This window comes from Garra rufa, chromosome 1 (genome assembly GCF_049309525.1).
Source record: "Garra rufa chromosome 1, GarRuf1.0, whole genome shotgun sequence".
NCBI lineage: Eukaryota > Metazoa > Chordata > Actinopteri > Cypriniformes > Cyprinidae > Garra > Garra rufa.
Genome location: NC_133361.1, coordinates 29,050,499 through 29,077,057, shown reverse-complemented (window position 1 = coordinate 29,077,057; position 26,559 = coordinate 29,050,499). Strand labels below are relative to the sequence as shown.

At 36.5% G+C, this 26,559-nt stretch overlaps 1 protein-coding gene across 1 annotated transcript in view; it reads left to right on the top strand.

Moving 5' to 3' along the window:
* Nucleotides 1-2,196: 2,196 nt before the first annotated feature.
* Nucleotides 2,197-26,559, top strand: part of hs3st2 (heparan sulfate (glucosamine) 3-O-sulfotransferase 2) — a 49,472-nt gene continuing 25,109 nt past the window's right edge. The window contains exon 1 of the mRNA XM_073845775.1: nucleotides 2,197-3,203. Coding sequence (XP_073701876.1) covers nucleotides 2,671-3,203 — 533 coding nt within the window. The 5' untranslated portion in view covers nucleotides 2,197-2,670. The remainder of the gene's footprint in view (nucleotides 3,204-26,559) is intronic.

The window sequence follows — 26,559 nt, the reverse complement described above, 5'->3', positions numbered from 1 at the left end:
AAGCAATGTTAATGAGAACATGTTTATCACTTTAAGCCTCCTACTCCAGACTAAGACATGTGGACATTAAAATCCTCCGCTCTGAGAGGATGATTGTAATCGTAGGGATTTCACCTGTACAAACCAAAGCCGTTTCGAAACTGTCTCTTTCTCTCTCTTTCTCTCTCTCTCTCTATCTCTCTCTCTCTCTCTCCAGGAGAAATGAGACCTGTCAACATTAATGTTCCTCTAGACAAACACATTGAAATAAAGCTCTGTGCAGCAGATTAGGGAATGGGGATTACGGGTCTGTTTGTCTTGATAATTGTCATTAGGAGATATTAAACTAAAGATTTTGCACCAGTCCAGTGCCTTTGACCTTATTTACCCTTCCAATACAGGTTGATATCTCCAAACAACTACAAAATGGTGAAAGAGAAGAGGATGATTTCTATCTACAGTTGAGGTCAAAAGTTTACATCCCGCTTTCAGAATCTGCAAAATGTTAATGATTTTAGCTAAATAAGAGGGATCATACAAAAAAAAAAAAAGATATTTACATATAGTCCACAAGAGAAAATAATAGTTAAACTTACAAAAATGACCCCGCTCAAAAGTTTACACCCCCTTGATTCTTAATAGGCCTACTGTGTTCTTCCTTGATCCACAGCGTTTTTTTTTGTTTGTTTTTTTCCTGTTCAGTGATAGTGAGTGCCTTGTTTGTTCTGAACAGTTAAACTGCCTGCTGTTCTTCAGGAAAATCCTTTAGGTCCCACAAATTATTTGGTTTTTCTTTGGCATTTTTGTGTATTTGAACCCTTTCCAACAATGACTGTATGAGTTTGAGATCCATCTTTTCACACTGGGGACAACAGAGGGACTCATATGCAACTATTACAGAAGGTTCAAATGCTTACTGATGCTCCAGAAGGAAAACTTAAGATCCAGGGGTGACAACTTTTTGAAGATCATGGTAAATTTACCTTATTTTGTCTTCTGGGAAACATCTTCTGTAGGCTATGAAGGGCAGTAGTAAATAAAAATATATATATATATTATTTAGGCAAAAAATTTAGGAAAAATGTACATATCTCCATTCTGTTCAAAAGTTTTCACCCCAGACTCTTAATGCATGGGTTTTTCTTCTGGAGCATAAGTAAGCGTTTGAACCTTCTGTAATAACTGCATATGAGTCCCTCAGTTGTCCTCAGTGTGAAAAGATGGATCTCAAAATCATACAGTCATTGTTGGAAAGGGTTCAAATACACAAAAATGCTGGAAAACCAAAGGATTTGTAGGACCTGAAGGATTTTTCTGAAAAACAACAGGCAGTTTAACTGTTCAGGACAAACAAGGGACACATGAACAACTATCACCAAACAAAAAACAGCGGTGGATCATTTTTTTTAAGACTCATGGGCATTTTTATAAATTCAGATATTATTTTCTCTTGCTGACTATACAGTATGTAAACATCTTTTATGTGAAATATCATATTCAGGTTAGTACTAAATAAACATGCATTTTGTATGATCCCTTTAATTTTGGTAAAATAATTAACATTTTGCAGATTCTGAAAGGGGGTTGTAAACTTTTGAACTCAACTGTAAACCTTATTTACAGATGCTTATATCACTAAATGCAGTATGTGACTAAACAAAAATGCATGTTAGGCTACTTTGTAATTTTTTTCAACATTCTTGTCAGCAACATTAAAGCCACAATTCTACAATTTGAGGCTCAAAAATGAACAAAAATACACATTAAAGTGTAATTAGACTTACGTTTGAACTTTTTAAGAGAGCAACGCGGCTGTGAATATTAAATCCACATTTACTGTGCAAATAGCATCCTCTTAACACCACTGGTGTGAGAACCTCATAAATAATAGTTTTAAGCAAAGAGTTGTTTACTTCAGCGTTTAGGAGAAGTAATTTCGTAAAACTATAAACAATTTAATATAATTAGAGAATCGATTAAGGATCCACTCCGCGGTCGCAGGCAATTCGTTAAGACGCGGGGCAAATGAGAATTTAAGCAGAAACATTGCACTTAGTGTAATGGTACACGCAGCTGGGCAGTACTCCTTTAAAAAGACAAACGCACAAGGAATATGAAAATATGACGTGACGTCAGGCGTCGTCTTTAAATATTGATCTCAAGCGCTTGACTGCCGCAAAGCCGCTCTTGAGAACTTTAGAAAGACACAAACATGAGCTGAGCGGAGACGGGGCGAGCGCTGCGCGGCTTTCGCGTTGGGAACTTGGGAGCAAAATGTGCCTTTTAGACCTGGAATATGAGATTTCCAACGGGGATTACATTTAGTAGGATGTTGTGTCACATTCCCAGGTCGAACAAAAGGATTACTTTAAATATTTTCAACACTAAATCAGCGCAGAAACCAAGTCCGCTGCTGAGGTGATCTAATGTACAAAAGTGACGCGACGCGACGCTCAAATTAAACGGCAGTGGAATTACGTCTGTTTTTGCTCATGTGGAAACTTTGTTATTGATACCTGTTCTTCTCAGACTTTCTGTCATCTTATGTGTCTGGTCGGAAATATTAACTATAATTTTCCCAAATGAGATGTAAATTCGCGCCGTCGGAGTTGATGGGGAGCACGAAACAGCCAGCAAACCTCACAGAGAAACTTACGGAGAAAAACATGCCGTCTTTTCACCCATGGAGACATGGCATATAGGTTCCTGTCCAGCCGAATCGTGCCATCCTCAAACAGATTAAGCAGAAGATTTATTTTTATATTCACTATCTCTTTGTGTTTCATGTATCTATGCTACAGCATCCTCTTTTGCTCCGGTACAATCATGCCTAACCAGAGATTGGAGGAGCAGCGCTGCGTCCATCTGAAGAACATGGGGAGTAAAAAACTTTTACAGAAGTCACATTATTGCACTATATCAGCGAAAGCGAGAGTCATCTCGGACGAGACGAGGGCTGTGCGGCTCGCAAACCTTACTGGCAACCAAAGCAAACATTCAGCCTTTCAGAAAACACAAGATGTGGTGGATCACAAGCAGAGTAATAACAGTAATTCGCCAAAATACGGGAATAAGAAGTTGCCCAATGCACTTATAGTTGGCGTTAAGAAAGGAGGCACCAGGGCGGTTTTGGAGTTCATCCGGATTCATCCAGATGTTCGAGCTCTTGGGACTGAACCGCATTTCTTTGATAGAAACTATGACAAGGGATTGGACTGGTACAGGTAGGTTTCTTTTCTGGCTTTTTTCCATTAGTATTCCGGTTTTAATATAGGCAATATAAAATTCAAGAAACCTTGAACATTTTCTTTAAAATGTACACAAAGTGCTATTGTACTGAAAATTGGTAATCACAATAATGCAGATATCCAGTGCATATCAGACAAATACTGACCTGATAGTTTGTATATTTCTTTTTCAACACTAAAAATAGTTCCTAAAGAAGTCAAAGCATTTCTGTGTCATAAAGCAACACACAGATTAAAAGCCTAAAAAGGAATAGATACGAGCGGAGTGGCACAGATTTATCCTTCCTGCTCAAACGGTTTGTAATCACTCCACTCCAGCTCCACTTTGGGTTTTACATTGCATTACTAGTTAGAGAATCTTATCAAGTATGCACAGAAACAAAAATACCTCAATTTTGTTTTATTTGTCCTAAACCCACTCCTTGCTCCAGGCTAAAATCACATTGTTTCCAATATTGTTTGCAAGGAAAAAAAAAACATAATTGTTCCACCTTTTAAAAACCTGCTTTTTGCTCCAGGCAAACTCCATTCCCTCCTCCACTTTCAGTCCAAACCGCTCACATACTCTGGTCTGGAATGAACAAAGATAAAACAAGTGATATATTCAGTGAAAATTGTCAGTGTTGTTTTTATAAATGAGCATTTTTGGAATGCAGACTGGCCAAACAAATTACCCAATGGAAATTATACAAAATATGTAGTTATGTCACAAAGAAAGTGCTCAGCACAAACAATTTGTATGTCAGTACTGCTGTGCATAAGCATGTTAAATTGCTGGCATTTTGATTTAATGAAATCATACGAGCCACTCAAACTCAAAGAAAATATCAATTTTAGGCAAACCACATTTGTTTGAAATTGCACAGATCATAAAAAGAACTGCCTAATGGGTAAAGTGTCATAAAGGTAAGATCAGCAGGGTGCAAAAATGATGAAAACTGCCTTTTTGCGGTGGCAGTAAGACAAGAGCTGAAACTCGAAGTGCTGACAAGGAGATGTTAGCAGTAAGTCATACTGAGAGAGCAGAAATGATAGCGTTTTGGCCAGAGACCCAGAGCGGAATGACACAGAGTGATTGCAGTGTTCGGTTTCAGGGGGAAAATATGCAGATAAAGGCCAATGGATCTCTTTCAAGAGTAAACCTCGCATAAACCCTGCCAGGCAAAGGCATGGATCATATTGATCAGCGGGGAGATTAAAATCAACTCCTTCCTTCCTTCTTCCCTTTCTACTGATGGGCTGCCATTCAAATACCCATCGGGGAGCTGTTCGACTGTACAAGAAGTCTGTGTCGATTCTGTGTGGCGTGTAGTAGGGCCGTGAAGTAGGGGTCTCTGGGAGACAATATCATCCCTCCCTCTTCTAGCACAGAGTCCGCCTGCAGCCCTGCTTCAGTAATTACACACACACACACACACACACACACACACACACACACACACACACACACACACACACACACACACACACACACACACACATATACACGTACATCACATCCAAGCTCAGACAGGACAGAGAGCGAAAGAGAGGACTCCCTGTGGGCCATGTCCAAACGTGAGGGGGAAAATCCATAGAAGCCAACACTACATACCTGTGTGAGAGCAGTCCTTCAGCTATTAGCAGGTATTGTGGCTTGTTCGGTCTGCTCGTCGTCTGGAAACCACAATAAAACCACTTCTCGTCTGTTTGCATTCGTTTAGGGGCAACTCCACTCACCCACAGCCTACTGTGCTTAAATCAATTGAAGCGGATGTGTTTGTGAGATGTGTGGATCGATGCTAGTCCCTTGTATTTGGACATGGGGAGAAAAAGATGAGGAGGGGAAAAAGATGTAAGGAGAAAAAGAGCCAGGATAAAGGGGAGATGAAAAGATTTGCATGGTGCAGCAAGACTGATAAACAAACAAATGCCCACAAACAAGCTATTAATAGAGTATACGTTCTTTTTGTAAACTACAGCAAGATTAAACCATTATACAGTAGTTATAGATGCCGGGAACAGTATGGCTATGGTGGTAATTACGTCATAAAGCACAAGTTGTTTTGATATAGAGTATTATATACAGATTACTTACTTTGTAGTTAGTAACGTAATCTAGGTTACTCATATGTAAATGCATTCTGATTACTTTTTAGATTAATTTTCATCAGCCTTATTTTAAACTTACTATTAACAATGTACTATATTGGTATAAAAAAAAAACCCAAAGAGATTACATTACACCTGGGTTTCCCAAACTGAGCTTAATGTAAGAACTGTAGTGGGTTTGTGAGTTGATAAAAAGCTATTAATTAATAAAATCCTAAACTAATTCAAACCCTTGAACACTAAAAATTATAAATATTTTATTTGTTTACTTAATGTGACCATTATCCAGCATCAGAGAACTGTAAACATGTGAATGTGTTGTTAAATTATTTGTAATATTCCTCAGAGACATTTCAAGTAAATATTTTAAAGGGTCTGGTTGACAAAAAACGAGATTACCTGTATTATGTGAACAAAATTTTTTTTTACATGAATATTCTGATGCAGGTACATGAATATCTCGATGATGGCAGTGTTTCACATCTATACATCACCAGTAACTTGCAGTTATTTGTTATACATGGTCTTATAGCTTGAGAGTTGCTTTTCCCCCTCAAATTTGCGAATTTATGTACATGACATTTGTGAATATAGTGAAAGCTAAACTTACTGCCATTGTGTAAATGTAATCAAGTAATCTTTAAAAAATAACTGTAATCTGGAATTTTAAAATGTAATATACGTTAATTACAAGTACTTAATTTTTAAAATCTGATTAAGTAATCCATATTACATGTAATCATTTACTACCAGTTACTATATAAACACACACATACACAAAACAACATGCCTATACAATGTGCACAAGCACACATTAACACACAAATACTCAAGTTCCCTTATTCTCACACTAAGAAACTCATCAATACTATTTGTGGATGGGTTAATTAAAATGCCACTGAGGCCAAGACATTGAAACAGTCCCCCTAATCCTCACTGAAAGCCATTTTATTTTAGCCACTGACATCTTGCAATAAGAGGACCAATAAGGGCTGCAATAAAGGGCAGAACTAATGAGAAAGATGAATTGGCTGATTAAGTCAAAAGTTCCTTATAAAGCCCTTTAATAATGTGTTTTAGAGTCTTGTTTTTCATTTTACTTCAATCTTTGTCCTGGCAAGGCCCATTCATTAAATTCGCATGGCGTTGTTGAGATTACCCCTGGGTTTTTACTAGAAGTTGTCCTAGATGGAGCAAAAGCAACAAAGTCCTTGCCTGAAATAATAAGATCTCTGGCACAGCTACAAAAAAAAAAAAAAAAGTGTGAGGTTTCTTGACAATTTCTTTAATTGTTGAGTTGTGTCCTCTAACGGGTACAAGAGACATGTAATACATATGCGGCGATGCTCATTACTTTATTTTTAGAATGGACAAGGATCCTTATGGCCTCATTTGTTGTAGGCAAACCTGTTTTCCCATTTGAGTTGACACTCGTGAGCCTGCTGATGTAGGTTTCATCAAATCAAACAAATATTCTGCACTACACACCATCTTGACTTAAAAGGGCATCTGAATTCTGATTGATTTTACTACAGTTGGAAGTTCTTCAAGTAGATTCCCTAAGAAGTCCTCAGATTCTACGAGACGTCTTTTTAACATTTGCTAGAGCCAAGAAATTCCTCCTGGTCCTCCATTAATTGGCTCAAAGGGGAAAGGAACAGCGAAACACAACAGTCAGAAAGGTTGACGAGGACAGAAAGTTGGACGGAGCTTATATAACTGGGAAAACCGCACATACCTCCATGCACACGAGAGACCTTTCTATTCCCCTGCATCACTAGCGGGAATTGCTAATCCCAGCATGGTTCAGAGAGTTGTAGAACTTCCTGTAGCATTAATTACCTACACAATTCAGTCTAGGATGTGCCCCAGCAGGAAACAGCAAGCTACTGAGATGGTTTGATTTGGTGATTTTAGTGTAAATTACTCATTAGACACGAGTGCCACTAGCAACAGCGCCGAGTAAATAGGAGCTACTATAAAACAGTGTGTCTGCCGATGGGAGTCCATTATGGGACTGACTGGATTAAGGATGAATGTTGAATGCTCCGAGTCACTCTAGAGACAAACCACAGAACCGCGGAGGAGCTGAAGGTGAGCGCTCAGATTCACTTAGAATACTTGAAGAGAAGCAGTCATCATATATTATCATACATTATGGCATTCCACTGGCCCTCTGCTGTGCAAATTAAATCGTGCATATACTGGGCCTAGGAATGTGCCTGAATAGTGAATCCGTATTCGGAAAGGCACAGAAAATGAATAGCGCATTCTACGAAGCCACTAAAGGGACATAGTTGGCTACTTGCTAGCAGTAGCTTGTTACATTACAGTAGAGGTCAACCAATGTATCGGTTTTGCTGATTAATCAGGACCGATAGTTGAACCATCGGTTATCAGCAAAAATCCATGCTGATAGTTTTCCTGGGTTGGGTCCGTTGCTAAAAACTATCGGTCGATTAATCTTTATCGGCAAGTGTGGTCCTACCTAGCTATCGGTATTGGTAAAATCCAATATTGTGCATAAAATTTCACTTACCACATAAACAGAATAAGGAGAGATGACTGATAGGTCAGTGGCAAATGATTTACAGATCCTGAGCACCGCTGACAAACATCTAATCTTGTAAAATGTGTGGCAAGTACTGCCGCTCCACAGTATACACAGAGTATGTGTGATCGTGAATCTCAAATATGAAAGCAAAAACAGAGCGCACATTCAAAAGCAATTTAATAGTGGCTTCCTGATGCCCGCAATTTATATACAGTATAGTGCCATGTTACAAAGAAAAAACTAAAATTACGAGATTAAAGTCAAAATGTTTCAAGAATGAAGTCAAAACTATGAGAATAAAGTCAAAATGTTTGGAGAATAAAGTTGAAATGTTTTGAGAAAAGTTGAAATGTTTGGAGAATTAAGAAATTCTGAAAATTAAATTGTAGCAATTAAAGTTATACAAGTGGCCCAGATTGGGAGCACCGAGAGAAGTTGCCAGGCCACCCTAGAGGCCAACGGAATTTATTTTAATATGTATGGGGGATTATTAGCAGAAATCAGGTACAGTATGCTTGGAAAAAAAATTTCACATCTTCAGTTGCATTCATTAGGCCTATTTATAATGCGCCAGCCACCCAATAATAGCAATAAGCTTTGTGCTTTTGGTTCTTTTCATTTAAAACAAAGTCTTAGCTTTCAAAATCTGTCAGTATCATAGCGAAATACAAACAATGTGTCTGGCAATAATGTATTTTCAGATCACTGAAATCACAGATCACTGTATTCATGTAAATCAATCATCTTTTCGATTACAATGAGACATTTGTTATATTAAATTATACTGCTTTCTTTGTGAAAATTCCACCACCTACTCTGAAAAAACGTCTGGTGTGTCTAATCTTTCATTCCTTATATGCATTTAATTAAAAACAACAATAAAAAGGTTGAAGTGGACTCTCAACTTGTATTGTGTTTTTTTCTGAGATATATAAGTGACTATTCACAATCTGTTTTTTTTTTCATGGTATAATACAGTAAATGATTGGAAATAGTATTCAACGTCTTCCATTCATTATTTGTAGCGCACCAGCCACCCAGTAATCGCAATCATTTTGTGCTTTGTTGCCTTTAATATAACAGCTCAGCTTTCAAATTCTATCAGTTTTATCACGAAATACAAATTATAAATGTTTTCCCTCTTTATTTCAAGTTTATAGCATGATATAAATGTGAAAGAACATCAGAAGGAATGAAAAAAAAAAAGTATAGCCTAATTAGCCTAATTTAATGAAACAAATGTCTCATTGTAATCGGAAAGATGACTGATTCACATGCCACTTAAATTGAGGCGAATACAGAGATCTATCACGCCACATTAAAAAGTGTGAAAAACACATTATTGTAATAGACATATTGTTTGTATTTCGCTATAAAACTGAAAAATATTGAAAGTTGAGACTTTGGAGTATCTCGCCATGCTCTCAATCCGGGCCATTTGCATGCACAAACAATCTCGTAATTGCTACAAATTAATTATCGTAATTTAAACTTTATTCTCAAAATATTTTGACTTTATACTCAAAATATTTAGACTATTTTCGAAATTCCTCGACCTTGATTTTCAAAACTCTTCGACTTTATTTTCAAAACTCTCTCGACTTTATTTTCAAAACTCTCCCGACTATATTTTCAAAACTCTTCGACTTGATTTTCAAAACTCTCGACTATATTTTCAAAACTCTTCGACCTTTCTTTTAAAACTCTTCGACCTTACTTTTAAAACTCTTCGACTTTACTTTTTTAAAACTCTTCGACTTTCAAAACTCTTCGACTTTCCTTTCAAAACTCTTTGACTTTACTTTCAAAACTCTTCGACTTTACTTTCAAAACTCTTCGACTTTCAAAACTCTTCAACTTTACTTTCAAAACTCTTCGACTTTACTTTCAAAACTCTTCGACTTTCAAAACTCTTTGACTTTACTTTCAAAACTCTTCGACTTTACTTTCAAAACTCTTCGACTTTACTTTCAAAACTCTTCCGACTTTATTCTCAAAACTCTTCAACTTTGCTTTCAAAACTCTTTGACTTTCAAAACTCTTTGACTTTACTTTCAAAACTCTTCGACTTTACTTTCAAAACTCTTCGACTCTTCAAAACTCTCCCGACTACATTTTCAAAACTCTTCGACACTACTTTCAAAACTCTTCGACACTACTTTTTCAAAACTCTTCGAATCTCGTACTTTGTTCTTGTAATTTCGACTTTGTTTTTATTTTTTAACGTGGCAGTAAAAAAAAAAAAATCTTTCTTCCAGTCTCGTATTTATTCCCTTTAGCACAAGTGATTTCATTTCTGAAAACGGTATTTGGGCACATCACAAAATGCATTTACCCATTCACACATTAAAAAAAGAGAGAGAGAGGGAGAGAGAGAAAGAGACATTTTACTAAATAAATGACAAAAAAAAAGAACTAAATGCATACTTTATGCATTTAATAAAATTCACACCCTTGCTTTTATGGACGTAAATTACAAATAATAATAATAATAATAATAATAATTGCATACTTTATGCATTTAATAAAAAGCACTTGATTTCATGCATGTAATTTACCACTGAAGTTTTCTCTATACAGATTAACATGACCTGCAACCACCAATACAGCTGAGGTGTTTCACGTGCAAAGAAAATACACCTATGCGTAGGAGAATACTCTCCAATGTAGTACATTTCAAGGAAACTAGTACATCATAAAAACCAAGGACACACTTGATAAACCTGCCTCATATAGTGAGAAGAAATTCTTTGTTGGAAGATAAAAAAAGTCTCTTGAACCTTTGACACTACAGGTTGTGTTTGGTGATAACCTAACATTGCACATTAGAACACGTGCCTGACAGTAAAGCACAGGGAGACATTTTTTTCGTGTATGCTTCGCAGTTCACAAAGAGAGGGGAAATGAATAGAGCTGCAGAAAAGAAAGGAAAACAGGTTGCAGTCTGCTGAAGTGCTGAGACTTGGAAGATGATTAATCTTCCAACAGGACAATGACCCAAAAATATACCAAAAAATATAATAGTCACACTGGAGTGGAGAGAAAAAGTTCACACTCTACAGTGGCCCAAATCAAAGTCACTCCAGATTAATTACATGCATCTGAAAAATGACTTGTTATTCATCAACAGTCCCCATCAAACTTGGTGCATCAGCAGTTTTGTTAAGGTTAACAGTCATGTTCTTTCGACCGAAGAAAATAACAGCTGGAGTGTGGGAGAGGAAGACTAATGTATTCAATTATTATCTATTTTTTATTTGTAGATCAGTAAAATGTTTGGATTTTTTTCTTTGACATCACAGAGCACTCTGTATCGATGTGGAGAAAATCCAAGAGATTTTATAGTGCATATATGGGCACCAGAAAGGGCTATAGATATCATTTTTCACTTTTTTCAGGCTCCATTGCGTAAATATAACCATTTCCCATTTTAAAATCAATTCACAAGCCAATGCATATTCACAAGCGTGCCTTATGGAAGAAGATGGCGGAGGGAGATGGTGTGCAGTGAAGTTATTTGTCGCTCCTGGATGCCATTTTAGTCATGACTTCTTTGGGAATGGCTCCAGTGTCTGCCATTGTACACATCATCTATGACCATTACCCTTCAGTAGCTGCATCAAGAAAATGAGAAATGAACAGAGTATGTAACATACATAGGGTATGTTATTTAAGGTTTCTATTTACATGCTATTGGACAATAAATATCTCAGTGTTGTCAAAAGTCATTAATGTGACAATTTGCAATGAAATTCTGTTTAGATCACACTAACAGATCACGTATAAGATGAAAAGCAGGTATTCAGGTGTCCCTCTAGACATTTGCATTTCTGCCACATACTGCGTAAGCCTGCTTCTCATTATTCCATGGTAATGTTCCCATTATATCCTGCAGCTTTGCAATGAACCCTTTAAACCAGGAGAGAAAAATAGCTCTGAGGAGGCAAGTAAACCGAATACGAAGTTACACCAGGCTGGCAAGCCATGACACAAGAATACATAGCTGGATGTCTTTTTGAATACATAACACTCTGGATGCAACCCAACAAAGAATTACTGAAACACTGACACAATTAACTAAAAAACTCACCAGAGGACGTGCAGTTTGCTGGCCTCAGATTTGGGAGGCCATTCATTTTCTTTGTGGGTGGATCAGACCCATTCCCTGTTGTACAGTGAAAGCTTTGGCTCTCCTCGCTTTTCACTTTCACGACCTTCTGAAGTGAGCAGTACTCTGTCTGTGGCTTTGAAAGATAGCATATTGTGTTTTGACAATGCCACCGATACAAGACTGAAATTAATTGGGATAATGAAACAACATGATAAAACTCATGAAATTTTGTAATCACTCATATAATGAGTGGGATTTTTTAACAAAACCATCCTACACAGTTCTTGGCTGTGTGAAATTTGAATCTAATTAAACTGAAAATTCTGTCTTTAATTACTCAGCCTCATGTCTTTCTAAACCCGTAAGACCTATGCTCATCTTCAGAACATAAATTAAGAAATTTTTTATAAAATTCGAGAGCTTTCTGACCATAGACAGCAACGCATCTACCACATTCAAGACATCGACAAGGACAATTTCATGAAGCTACGAGAACATTTTTTGTGCACAAAGAAAACACAAATAATGACTTAATTCAACAATTTCCTCTCTTTTGTATCAGTTTCTGCTGTCATTCACAATGCGTGTGTGGTGTTGCTGACCTACTACATAGAACCTTGTTACCTTTCTGGGCCTTGAACATCTCAGTTGTATTGCTGTCTATCCAGGATCAGAAAGCTCTTGGATTTTATTAAAAAATATCTTAATTTATAGGGATGTAACAATATCAAAATCACATAATACCAAAATATTGCTATATGAAGTCCACAATATGATATTTTTAATTGTGATATTTAAAAAAAAAAGACAAGTGAAGAATTGGGAAAAAAAAAAAAATAAATTTTAAAGTTAAATTATTCTAATCTAGTTCACTTTCAGAGTTCAAAATTAAGAGCTCCAACCCAGGTTAACTAAGAAAACATAAGTCAGAAAAAAAGTGAATTGACTTGTACCTGAACTTTAAAGGGGACTCAACCCTCTTTTTAGTTGTAGTATACTGTCAAAGTATAATGGCCCAAAACACAACTTTAAAGACGCTTTAAAGCGCTTTTCCACTACACAGTACCAGCTCGACTCGGCTCGCCTCGGCTCGACTCGACTCGGCTCTGTTTGGTTTTCCACTGTGTAAAAGTTGTACCTGTACCTCCACAATAGTACCTGGTTGTCATAGCGACGCTGCAAGAAACTGCCGTGATGTAATCTTCTACGCGACACACACCCGCTGTCTGCACCTCCTCGTTTGACCACGGCGTATTCTTCCGAGTTGCCATAATATGTAATGGATTGGATATGTCACGCAATCTCTGGCCAAACTTTTTAAAAATGGCGGGGTTATTCTGGATACTATTGCTGGTGCGTGCAATGATGACACAGTGAATAGTGACGATTCTCTCTGACCAATCAGCAGTCTGCTGTGTTTTCACGTCACATTCGCCTTAGCTCGCCTTAGCTCGCTTGGAACCTCGCCGGAGGTGGTACGAAAAAAAGTACCTGGAAGCCGGTACAGGTACAACTTTTACACAGTGGAAAACCAAACAGAGCCGAGTCGAGTCGAGCCGAGGCGAGCTGAGGCGAGCTGGTACTGTGTAGTGGAAAAGCGCCATAAGAAGTTTAAATATTTTAAAAACTACACTTTTTGCCCAGAGGACCTATCGTTTCATATCATCATGTAACCACAATAATATTGAGACATTGTTACATCCCTATTAATTTGTGTTCTGAAGATGAACAAAGGTCTTACGGTTTGGAATGACAAGAGGGTAAGTAACTATTGACAGAGTTTTCATTTTTGGGTAAACTATCCCTTTAAGAACTCTACCATCTAACAGGTTTATAAAATGCAAGAGTCAGGTTTAGTAAGTAGAAATCCATTCATTTTCTGGGAAATTGATTTTTAACAATAACGCATAAATCTTTCAAGACAGAGCTCTTGTGAGCTCAGAGGTTGTTAATCAATTGTATCTGCTTTTGTTAAACCGATCTGTTCACATTAATTCAACCTATTTTAAAAATAATCATATTTAACAGTGAAATTTCTGGTGAAAAACTACCCATGATACAGAAAATTCCACCAATCAGAGAATCACAGGGAGCCCACTTTCATGAAGCGCCACCAATGACTATCAATTAACTTAATTAGGTGCATCATCTGTGTATTTGAAGTATACATTTTGGTATGCAAATTGAGAAGCACCTATAGATGGTTGTAATTGACTTAATATACGTGTGATGTTGTGCATCGCACCTTGAAATATGAGCGTTGGACCACCATGCTCTGAACTGCAGCCAGAATCCAAAAGACTTCACCTCTTTGAGCTCTCCCCCTCCTCCCAGCGACGTATCTGAAGTAAATGAGACCAAAAATACTGTGGCACTGCTGAGGTGCAAAAGATGTTTCAGTTCCAACACAAATGAGTTTGGAGATTGACAAGTCAGGGACCTTTCATCTTTTTATAGTCTCTGTTGAGGAGCTCTTTGTGAAGTCTGCCGACGCACCGCTCTGAATCAAAATACACCGTTTCCCGGCGAGGTGTACGGTAAAGTTAATTTATCACCGTGCGGTGGCCTTGCAGTCTATTTCGGGGTAGTCGATGGTCTAATTGTTCACGTTCTTTCTGTCCAGATCAATAATGGCAACAGATCGTTATTGTTTAATTTCATACGTTGCAATTGCAGATAAGACATAGCGTGATGAATCTACGAGGTCAAGTGAGTCATTTGTAAATGCACACTGAACATGTTGTGTTGACAAATGTCTAGTAGAGCTTTAGCAGGTATAAATCATTCATTAAAAATGAAGGGCTAAGATGAATGTGTGGCTGAAATGATAACACATTTTTAAGGTGTCATACTGAAGGAGTTATAATTCATTCAAGTGCTGGTTTTAGTTGCATTACTACTGCCAGCACTGTTCACCTCCACCCACGGTATGATGTATGTGTGGATGGTTCATGGTTAACTCTTAATAGACTTTCTCTGAGGCGAGTTCCTGTTGCTGACTGGTCATTAAAGGTCTGACATCCTCCCAGAAGAAAATCTGAGCAACTGAAATATTCATGATCTGTATTACAGCGGTGGCAGAATTAAGCCATTTGCTCTTGCCAGGCCTGGAAGTCTATTGAAATTAGAAATACATCTGTGAGATTATATGACTGTGTTTATTACTGCACATGAAGATGTGACTGCAATCAATTCACACTTTCGACAATTACGGTAAACTACATAAACGCTTTCAATTAACTTCCCCCCTGGCAGTGACACAGAGCAATCCGTTGTGTCCTAATCAGACATGATGTGAAAAAAGGTATCTTTTCCATGTTAATGGGGTTTTTGGCCTTAACAAGCTATGACGGCAATACACCACCACTGACGAGATTCTATTTTTAGAGTTTCTATTTCTACAACATCACGGCCTGCAGCTCAATGGTTTATTTCAGGTGCTTTTGATCAGTATTAAAATGGTAAAAATTTAAATACAATTTTTGCTTGACTTTATTAGCCTTAATGAAAACAACAAAGGATAATTTACATCAGATCCAGGCTTGAAATGACAGCACAAGCAGAAAGACAGGAAACTATTAAGGAAAAATAGAGGTACATACTGGATTCAAACTTGCGTCCCAATGAGCCATGCATTATACATCAGGAGGCACATGCATTTCTAGTCTCGGCTTCAGACACCAGGCCCACCATGACCGTCTGATGCAATCGCACATCTGATTGGCAACTTCTTGCACACTGGGGTTGAGTTTACCTTGAAAAGAAAATGTGTACAGGGTCAATACAGTGAATCTTTCGTGGAAAAACTAATCACTGGATTTGACTTAAGTGGTGCTAGATTATGTGTAAAAATATGTGTATTGATATCAATGAGTAGAACTGTACATTCCGTAAAGGTATTTTTCCCCCCACATATACACTACTGTGCAAAAGTCTTATTAAAGGCCATTAGTATTTTCACCAACAAAAACATAGTTTTAAGTCAGTTATTTCTGTCTTTTACTGTAGTGTCAGTAGGAGATATTTATAGAAGTTTGCAATTCCAAACATTCCTTTTGCCATTAACTGTAATAAAGCAGTGAGATTTTAAGAGTCTGACAGCAGCCAGTCTGTCTGGAATGACGTAAAATAACAGAAAAAAACTGAGACTAAATCAAGAAGAACTGTGGCAACATCTCCAAGATGCTTGAAAAAATCTACCTGCACAGCTACAGTACTGTGAAAAGTTTTAGGCACTAAAAAGTGAGAATGCTTTCAAAATTAATGTCATAAACAGATTTTATTTATCAAATAACTTCTAAATCTAAATCAAATCAACATTTGGTGTAACCCCTTTTTACATTAAAACAGCTTTTGTCCTTGGTACACTTGCACAAAGTTTTTCAGGTAGCTTTCTTCAAGTGTCTAGGAGACATTTCCACTAGGGACGCACCGAATGTTCGGCAACCGAAATTATTCGTCCGAAAATTGCAAAAAAAGCTCTTTCGGTGTTCGGCTGAATAAGCGAAAAAGTAAAGTAAATAAACTACAGAATGTTATGTAGTTCAATACATGCACAAATTGTATTTATTCTGACAGCGCTGCTGTTGTCAGCAAAAAGTAGTTCTGAGGTCGTCTTGTGGGGTTCCGCCTAAAATAAACGTCAACATTCATAAATGTTAGTATTGTAATTTTACTGTTGTTCTGTAAAAATAATGATAACAATCTTTACCACAGCTCTATTAATACATTTATTATAACATTCTCCTTTGCTCAGCAAGAATACTTATTTGTACATTAAAAACACATGCCTGATTCAAGAAGGGGGTCTTAAAAATGGCCAAAGAATATTATTTTACTAACTTATTAATTGTAAGTTAAATTGTGCTTTGTTGGTAAGCTATAATGTCTACTGGAATGTTAAAAATGTTCAGTGTTAAATAAACATTTTTAAGCTGTTGTTTTATAAATTGATTTTTTTTTTTTTTTGAAAAGCAAGACAAAACTATAAAAAGCAAATATTGGCTATTTAATTTATGCAATGGTAAAAAAAAAAAACAAATGTCAAAATACACGGGGGAAAAACACGAAAAACCATGTTCGGTAATCAGCCTTCAGCCCTTTGTGTAATTTTGTTCAGCTTCGGCCAAGAATTTGCATTTTGTGCATCCCTAAATACCAATTTTTTTTTATTTAGTCTGTCTCAGTTTTTTTTTTTTTTTTCATTTTTTCATGTCATTACATACAGTACTGACTGGCTGCTGTCAGACTCTGTGCATACAAAAATCTTACTGCATTATTACAATGATTGGCAAAATGAATGTTTGTAAATGTAAACTGATATTTCTTATTCACACACTACAGCAAACGATAGACATAACTGATACTACTAGTGGTCTTTTAGAAGAGTCTTTAAGACTTTCACACAGTGGTGTATATGTGAAATGGGCTTGCTTTATGCCCGATCACTTCTGGTGTAGTGCAATGTTTGATAATTGTACAAAAAATTATTGACTGCTTCTATGCACTGCTTTAGAAACATAAAATCTTCAGGAATACTGAAAATTGCATTCTATTACACAGTTTACACACTTACAATATACTTTTATTTTGATATAATTTTTTAAAAACATAATCTCTAAAAAAAGGAAACAAAAATCTAATCTTTAATCTAAAGCATTAAAGGTATAGTTGACCTAAAAATGAAAATTCTGTCATTAATTACTCACCCTCATGTCATTCCAAACCCGTAAGACCTTAGGTCATCTTTGGAACCCAAATTAAGACATTTTTAATGAAATCCGATAGCTTTCTGACCCTGCATAGAGAGCAACGCAACCGTGTTTAAGGCCCAGAACGGTAGTAAAGACATCGTTAAAATAGTCCTTGTGACATCATTTTATGAAGCTGTGAGAATACATTTTAGTGCACAAAGAAAACAAAAATAAATTAATTCAACAATTTCTTCTCTTCTGTGTCAGTCTTTGACGCACATTCACAAGAGCACCACAACGAATGGTAGCTGCACTGCTGTCTATTGTGGGACTGAAAGTCATAGGATTTCATTTAAAAAAATATCTTAATTTGTTTTCCGAAGATGAACAAAGGTCTTACATGTTCGGAGCGACATGAGAGTGAGTAATAACTCAGAATTTTAATTTTTGGGTGAACTATCTGTTTAAACAACAGAGCAAAGCAATGTTGATATGATACACCTTCACGTTAACTGTATGTAAAGCTTCCCTAACTTATTAATAATATACCAAAATGTTGTGTTTGCTATAGCTAATATTCATAATATTCTATATTATACTATAATTTGTTGTGATTGATAGATATAGCAGAATATGAATCAAATATGCCAGATATTGAAAGCTTGCATGCCATTGAGATTTTAGTAGAAATATGTAGGATGTGCACTTTTTTGACGGACATATATTCAGACAAAGTCTGCACACATTTCTGCTAATTTCTTTAGTGCTTGTCATTTCTACCATTTCATTTAAACATGCATCTAAACAGCACATAAAAAAAAATCCAACTGTGATTGGCTACAGTCTTCTTGTCTAAGTGGGCAGTTCTTGGCCAGAAAAACCTGCAAACTGAGTTTATGCTGTATTTAAAAGTCTGGCTATGTGAGACTAATGAATTTCCCACTTGTAAACATTTCCAACAGTTTGTGCTTAACATGTTGGATCATCATGCAAATGCTCTGTTTACAACATCTACGGAATTAAAAAAAGACTGAAAAAGTGCCATAAGAGTCAAACTGATAGTACTTTATATAGCCATAGGAAGACCCAAGCAGAGGATATTGTTAACTGGGATGGGCTCATTAAGACTGTCAGTGATGACAAGCATTTGAACTGAGACAGGAAATGAGGCTCGCTGTCTAAATGGCTGTAAGCGTATGTCCCTGCAGCTTTGTCATGCTGATTGATGCTTTTCATTTGAAATACCAATCAGATCAGCACTTGCACCAACATGCTTGTGCAATCCTCTGTCCCGCCATAAAGCACTTTAATTAGCACAATGAGGTTTAGATTAATTAGACTGAAATGGAAGCATAACTGCGCAGTTAATAACCGCATATGTAGGTTTAAGCAAGACTTCAGCTAATGCAATATTGCAGAGTCTCTGAGCACACATACATTATCTAAATACGGCCAGGTAAAGTTTAATACCCGTGGATTGAGTCATTAGATTTCTATAGCGGCTTCTGTAGAGGAAATGGACAGCATGCTGAAAACAAACGTCAGTCAGTACACCGTTACACATTAATGGACTAAAATCTACCCTGCAAAAGAGGGAAGTACAAATAGCTATACATTTAATCCTGAGATTTCATACATATGGAATTGTTAGACAGGTGCTTAAGTGCATGAAAGCATCAAGCAAAGGGTAGAAGAAAATAGACTTTATTCTCTGTCCTGTTCAGACAGCATCAGGAGGGCGTTTATTATATCATATTGACTGAACATTCAAACCTGACCTTTTCATCAGACATTTCTAAGGATCAAAATGGTGGACTTACAAGTTCCAATTTGAAGCGAAAGTTCAGGAATACAAAATTAAAAGAAAACGCCATAAAACAGCAATCAAAGCGCAGAGCTGACTGTACTCTAGCTGTGCTGCATTCCCCAGTCTGTCTGAACTTCTAGAGAAACCCTCATGAGGTTGCATCAGAACAGCGTATAATGATAACTGTTTTATATATATATATATAATAGGGAGCTGCAAAGTCAGTCAAAGTCACATTCCTAATGTTTTACAGATAACCTTAACAGGCAATTGCAAGTCAAACTATTACAGAAAGAGACAAAGAACGACATATTAATGTGAGGGATGTTTGTTGTAGAATCAAAGCTGAATCTAGACACTATATAGAGAAGTTGCTATAGACCCTATTTATACAGTCTCTTTGCTTAAAACAAACATCGGCTGCAGTAGCTGTCCCTGGTGTTTTTTTAGCCATTAAAATGCTTTTAACATTTGTTGTATTAAGATATGGTCAGATGTTCTAAATACATCAGTTGTGGATGCATTTATAGGAGACAATCTTTAGTATGAAGCGCTGCCTTACCAGTCAATTTGCATGCATTGAATGCTTCTAAAATGTAAAAATATTAGCAGATGCACAGTTTTCAACACAAAAATCTTTAGGAATCCTTTGTAGAAATGCCATGTTCTCCCAAGAAATGAGATGGCACAGGCTGAGAGTTTTTTTTTACTTACATTTACTTGGCACAAGCTGATTGGTTCATTTTGCATATGCAGCATTCACTACAGCATTTCGCAGCGTGCTTTTAAAGTTCCTCCCGAAACCCTCCACCTCCCAAGCTCCACCTGTATAGATCTGCTATGGATTATATAGTAGTCAACATTTGAAGTGGGTCAAAAAATTTAATCGAAGTTGTTCTAAGACAAGAACGGGTATTGTTTTGGTTTTAGGACAACTTTTGATTCACTTCAAATGTCGACTACTATATATGGTATTTGTGCAGCAGCAGTATGTCTTGAATAATCCCAGCAGCGTATCGGCGTATCTATTGGCAGTAGCAAGTTCCTGCACTTGCTTTGTAGCAGCAGCAACAATAATCTACAACAATAGCAATAACCAACACTAGCAGCAATTTAGCAGCGGAGCAGATATATTTCCCCAAGAACAAATACATTATCATTGTTATATCCACTACCATGCTAAAATCTTAAGAGTTGTCATGATAGAAAAATATTTACAATATCAATATAGTTGCATACTATTTTTATATAAATGTTTTTGAGTGAATAACGTGTCCTAAAACTACCCTCTTCTCAACAACATAAAAATGTAAATAGTAATGTAGTAATGTACTGGGGGCTGCTTCATAAAACAATTTTACCAATTAGTCTGACTTATTGTCACTTGATTTGGTTTCCAAACTCACTGTGGCACTTATGCTGGGAAACTAACCTGGTCCGGAGCAGGCTAGCTGTCAGGCTAAACTGAGTTCTTCTAACACTGACCAATAGGAAAGCATTGATATTAACACTGACTCTCTCACATACAATTATTTTACTTTATTATCAGTCCAAAAATAAAGGAATACAGAAAATGTAACTTGAATATAATGGCATTTTTCAAAGATATATAAAAATATTTTAACATAGTTGGTACTTGCACATTCAGTTGATCAGTAGTTAGCCATGCAGGCTTTCTGACAGCTCTACCTTTATGGTTATTAGTAGAACATTAACACAGTGCAATCTAAAATGAATACTCTTTAAAGCATTAATAACACTAAATTAAAAGTTAAAATCACTCAATTAAAAATGAAAATAAATAATAGAAAACAGACTACATTTTAAACGATAAGAGGAAAACACATTAACTCATTTGAGCTAGTAATTAGGGCTGTATTTGCCATCTTGCATTTGATTTACAGTTACGGCTCTCATAAAAATATACTTATATCATCTTAAACGCATTAAAAGGCACAAATATATAAGCTGTTTGCCGTGGTGGATCGATTTGATCCATGATCGACATAAGGAGCTGACATTATCTTGACTCACTAAACCTAGATCAAATTAGTGAGATTGCGCAAACTAAAATTTTGTTTATGAAATCCTGTTAGTCCCGATTGATTTGATAGGCTATTTCAAGTCAGGTTTTGGACTTTAATCCCTGCCTTTTTTTTAGCATTTTTTATGAAACAGCCCACTGGTGACAATATTCAGTTAAAATTACTTTTATTGTGGTCATTTTTAAAACTTTGTTAATGTCAAATTAGGAAAACTTGTTCAATAAATGTAACAGCATTGCACATATTTATAATCTTACTGATTCAATAAAATCAACATATTAATTCCATTAAATATTCAATAAACCTAAAAGGATTCACAAATATTTATACATCAAAGGTGTGAATATGTAAAATGTTTATGTTTTATAGGCTGTCAATACATTAAATGGTTGGTTTACCCAAAAATGCAAATTTTGTTATTAATTACTCACCCTCATGTCATTCCAAACCAATAAGACCTTTGTTCATCTTCAGAACAAAAATCAAGATATTTAATTTTTTTTCTCTTCCGTGTCAGAGTAATGTGACTTAATGATCCTTGCTACCTTTCTGGGCCGTTTGAACATTTCAGTTGTGCTGCTGTCTACGCAGGGTCAGAAAGCTTTCGTTTTCATCAAAAATATCTTAATTTGTGTTCTGAAGATGAATGAAGGTCTTACTGGTTTGGAATGACGTGAAGGTAAGTAATTAATGACATAATTTTTGGGTGAACTATCCCTTTAATACATATTCTAGTGTCTGTATACAGTACATGCATATAAAGGTGGAAAATTACAATGAGAGCACAATCCCATAAAAGCGCTGATGGAAGTGTAAAGTTTTGCCGGTTATCTTCTGACACTGCGCAAATAAAGAACACAGATGCAGCAAGCGCATTTTTATAATGAGGAGAGCAGCACAAATGTGACCCTGGACCACAAAACCAGTCGTAAGGTTAAATTTTACAAAACTGAGATATATACATCATATGAAAGCTCAATAAATACGCTTTCTATTAATGTATGGTTTGTTAGGATAGGACAATATTTGGCAGAGATACATTTGAAAATCTGGAATCTGAGGGTGCAAAAAAATCTAAATGCTGAGAAAATCACCTTTAAAGTTCTTCAAATTCAAGTTCTTAACAATGCATATTACTAATCAAAAATTACATTTTGATATATTTATAGTAGGAATTTTACAAAAAATCTTCATGGAACATGATCTTTACTTACTTTCCTAATGATTTTTGGCAACAAAGAAAAATCAATCATTTTGACCCATACAATGTATTTTTGGCTATTGCTACAAATATACCCCAGTGACTTAAGACTGGTTTTGTGGTCCAGGGTCACAAATTAGCAATTACCACAGACATGTCAAACGCAAAACAGTTATGACACAATTTTTGGGTGTTAAATAATGGTTGGTAAGTCTGGTCCTATGTGTGCTAGAACTCTGAATATTGCGCCAGGGTGAAATCAGATGCAATACAATTTTTTTTTACAAAAGTTGCCAGAGCCCCATATCATATTCAGGCTAAAATTGTCCCTAAAAGAATGAGATTAGACCTAAAAGGTCTTCTGCATCCTGTGCACTGTCATCTATTAGACAAACACACTGCAATGGCAATGTGTGGAGCACAAAGGTGCTGCGCTGAAGAAAGTCATCTCAGCGTGCAGGTTGGCCAGAAGCCTTTTTTAATCAGAATCAATGACCTCGGTAGGAACGGCACATTGGTTTGCACTTAGCACGGCATGTAGACTCGTCAAATTTTTTATTTTTATTTTTTTTATACATGAAGGTGTGTTTTTCGCATTCATCGTCCAGCTCACAATGTGGCCCTAGAATAGAGATGCCTGGGCTGACAAAAGAGCCTGCAGGAGACTTTTAATTTGAGAGGATAACTTCAGGTTGGTGGTATTAATATGACACTTGCTGATGCAATTCACAGAGCTTGTTCTCCAGAGCTCTCACGACCTTGTCAGCAGATCTCAGGCATATCATAAGAGCTGCCCAGCTCCCTGAAAACTTCTCTTCAGCAGAAAAGACAACAGGAATACATCGTGCTCTGGCAGACAATTAACAGCGTTGTAACTTTCAGATAGAATATCAGACCTTTGCCTGATGTCATTTCTAATTTTCTGAGGTGGTGGATCTGTTGGCAGTAAGTAGTGACTAAGCCCCCTGATGAATTAGAATGTCAATCTGCATTAAAAGTGAAAGGCGGTGATACTAGACATCAGGATATCCTCCATTATGTAGACCTGTGTCTACAGATATGGTGATCTAATAAACGCAGGGCTTGGAAAGATAGCTGAAGTAAATGCTACGATGGAAACGTTCCCCTAGGAACGTTCGGTTTCAAACTGGCGGTAATTGTATTATGTCTTACTTGTTTATGATAGAAATTCAATTAGGAATTAATTCTCTTTAATTCTGCAAGAGACTGACTTCAAAGTTAATTCATTAGGAAAAGATAAAAATGTTTCCTTTGCTGCACCATGATAAGCTTATTAATTATGTCATTGCAGAGGAATTATGCCAGTGATTAAAATGTTTACATTTTTGGCATGCTTGCTGTTACTATTAAAATCATTCTTATTACAGGGCAATTTCAGGACTGTATGTACACACTTTACTTTCAGATTGTCTTTTTATTCCTTATGCTAAATAGTGCAAAAACAATAGGCAGAGGTTGGTTAATAGCAGATTAGCATGTGTTTTCCGTACAGTGATGTAGCTCGCTGCTTAGTGCGATGCTTCGTTGGAGAAATTACCAGCTACTTGTGACTGTTTCCTAACACTGTAGCAACTTAGTTGCACAACCATCATTCGAATCACATTGGTTCAACAATACAGAACTTTCGTTAATGATGTCACACAATTAACTTAGGTTAATTAATTAGTTAAATATCAAACTAAAATTAAACCCGTTCAATAAACAACAAAGGTGGATCAGTTTTTGATTTCTGTCTTTTGCCTTATTTACGATATGCTCTGCGATTGCCTAAAGCATATGAGCCATGCTATTTATTTCATTTTTATTTATTTAATGCTTTATTTGTTAGGGACAGATCCGTGAGCAAAGCTCAAAATATTGTATTTACTTAGGATCTGACAATGATGGTATCTTATTTGCTTTCTATCTAAATTTTTTAAAGCTCTGTTGTAAAGACATTCGGCCTGATTAATTATGCTATTAATCCATACACACTGCCCTCCAAAAGTTTGAAAACACCCCTGGTCAGCGCCTCATTGGTCACGGCTTCACCTTCCAACAAGACAATGACCCCAAGCACAACTCCAAGCTGTGCAAATCCTATTTGGAGTGGAAAATTTATGTTTTTTCTATGTATGAACTGTTTTAAATGTTTTCGTTGTTTGTGTCCCTTATCAGTGCAAAATTATCACAAATTAAAAAGGATTCATGCCAATATTGTCCAAAACCCTTTTTTTTTTCTAGGGCATTTCCAAACTTTTGGAGGGCAGTGTACCATATGTAATAGTATCATGAAATTTAAAAACAGAAAAGCATGATCATACGTTAAACAATTTCTCATTATTCTGACGCTGGTAAGATTTGCCTTAATTGTTTTACGCAACTTTTTAACATATAATTTAACTGAGAATCTAAAATCATGCCAAGATATTTTTCCTCTGATTCTTGTTCAATCTCATCTTTAATTCTAATGTTTAATAATTCTGTTACAGGTAATTTTCTAATTGAAAAGCATATGAACTTTGACATTTTAGTATTTAAAAGTAAAAACAAAAAGGAGGCATCAAGCCAAGCGGACACTTTCTCTTAAGTTTCTTGTTAACTTTTCTTCAATTTCCACACAATTCTTACCAGATACGTAGAAAACCATGTCATCAGCGTACATTTCAAAACTCGCATCAGGCCACTGTAGAAGAAGCAGACCCGCAAATTTTTAAATACGAATCAAACCATAACAGAGATCATTTTGATATATTATACTCAGATGCGCATTCTTTAAAAATGGTGCTTTTATTAATTTGACAAACTGAAAGGTGTAGAATAATTTTTTCGTTGTTATGCATTAAAACAAGAAAGCATGATAGCTTGCTTATTGTAAGTCCATGTCATACTAACTAGAAACTATTTGGAAGGGATTGTCAGTGAGGAGAGTGAATAACCATCGCTCTCTTCCACCTTCAATACCACGACTGAGATGAGACCCTTGATCAAGGCCCCGAACCCCCAACTGCTCCCGGGGGCCGCAGCATTGGCTGCCCACTGCTCCGGGTGTGTGTTCACAGTCTGTCTCTCTGTGTCTGTGTGTGTGTGTGTCTGTGTCTGTGTCTGTGTGTGTGTGTGTGTGTGTGTGTGTGTGTGTGTGTGTGTGTGTGTGTGTGTGTGTGTGTGTGTTCACTACTGTGCATGTGCACTTGGGTGGGTCAAATGCAGATCACAAATTCCGAGTATAGGTCACAATACTTGACCACACATCACGTCCTTTCTTTTCTTTCCTAATTCCAACCACACAAGTTTGAAAATGTTTATTGGAACTAAAGTAGCTTAACTCTTTTCCTGAACAAGGCCTGGCCAAGATTTCTAAATTGCTAAAAATGTCTGGGTTTGGATTTGATTTCCTATTGACATGCTCTCTACCGTTTCTCATACATTACATGTATGCTGTAGTGATAATGTACAGTCGGGGCCAAAAGTTTTGAGAATGACACAAATATTAGTTTTCACAAAGTTTGCTGCTAAACTGCTTTTAGATCTTTGTTTCTGTTGTTTCTGTGATGTACTGAAATATAATTACAAGCACTTCATACGTTTCAAAGGCTTTTATCGACAATTACATGACATTTATGCAAAGAGTCAGTATTTGCAGTGTTGGCCCTTCTTTTTCAGGACCTCTGAAATTCGACTGGGCATGCTCTCAATCAACTTCTGTGCCAAATCCTGACTGATGGCAATCCATTCTTTCATAATCACTTCTTGGAGTTTGTCAGAATTAGTGGGTTTTTGATTGTCCACCCACCTCTTGAGGATTGACCACAAGTTCTCAATGGGATTAA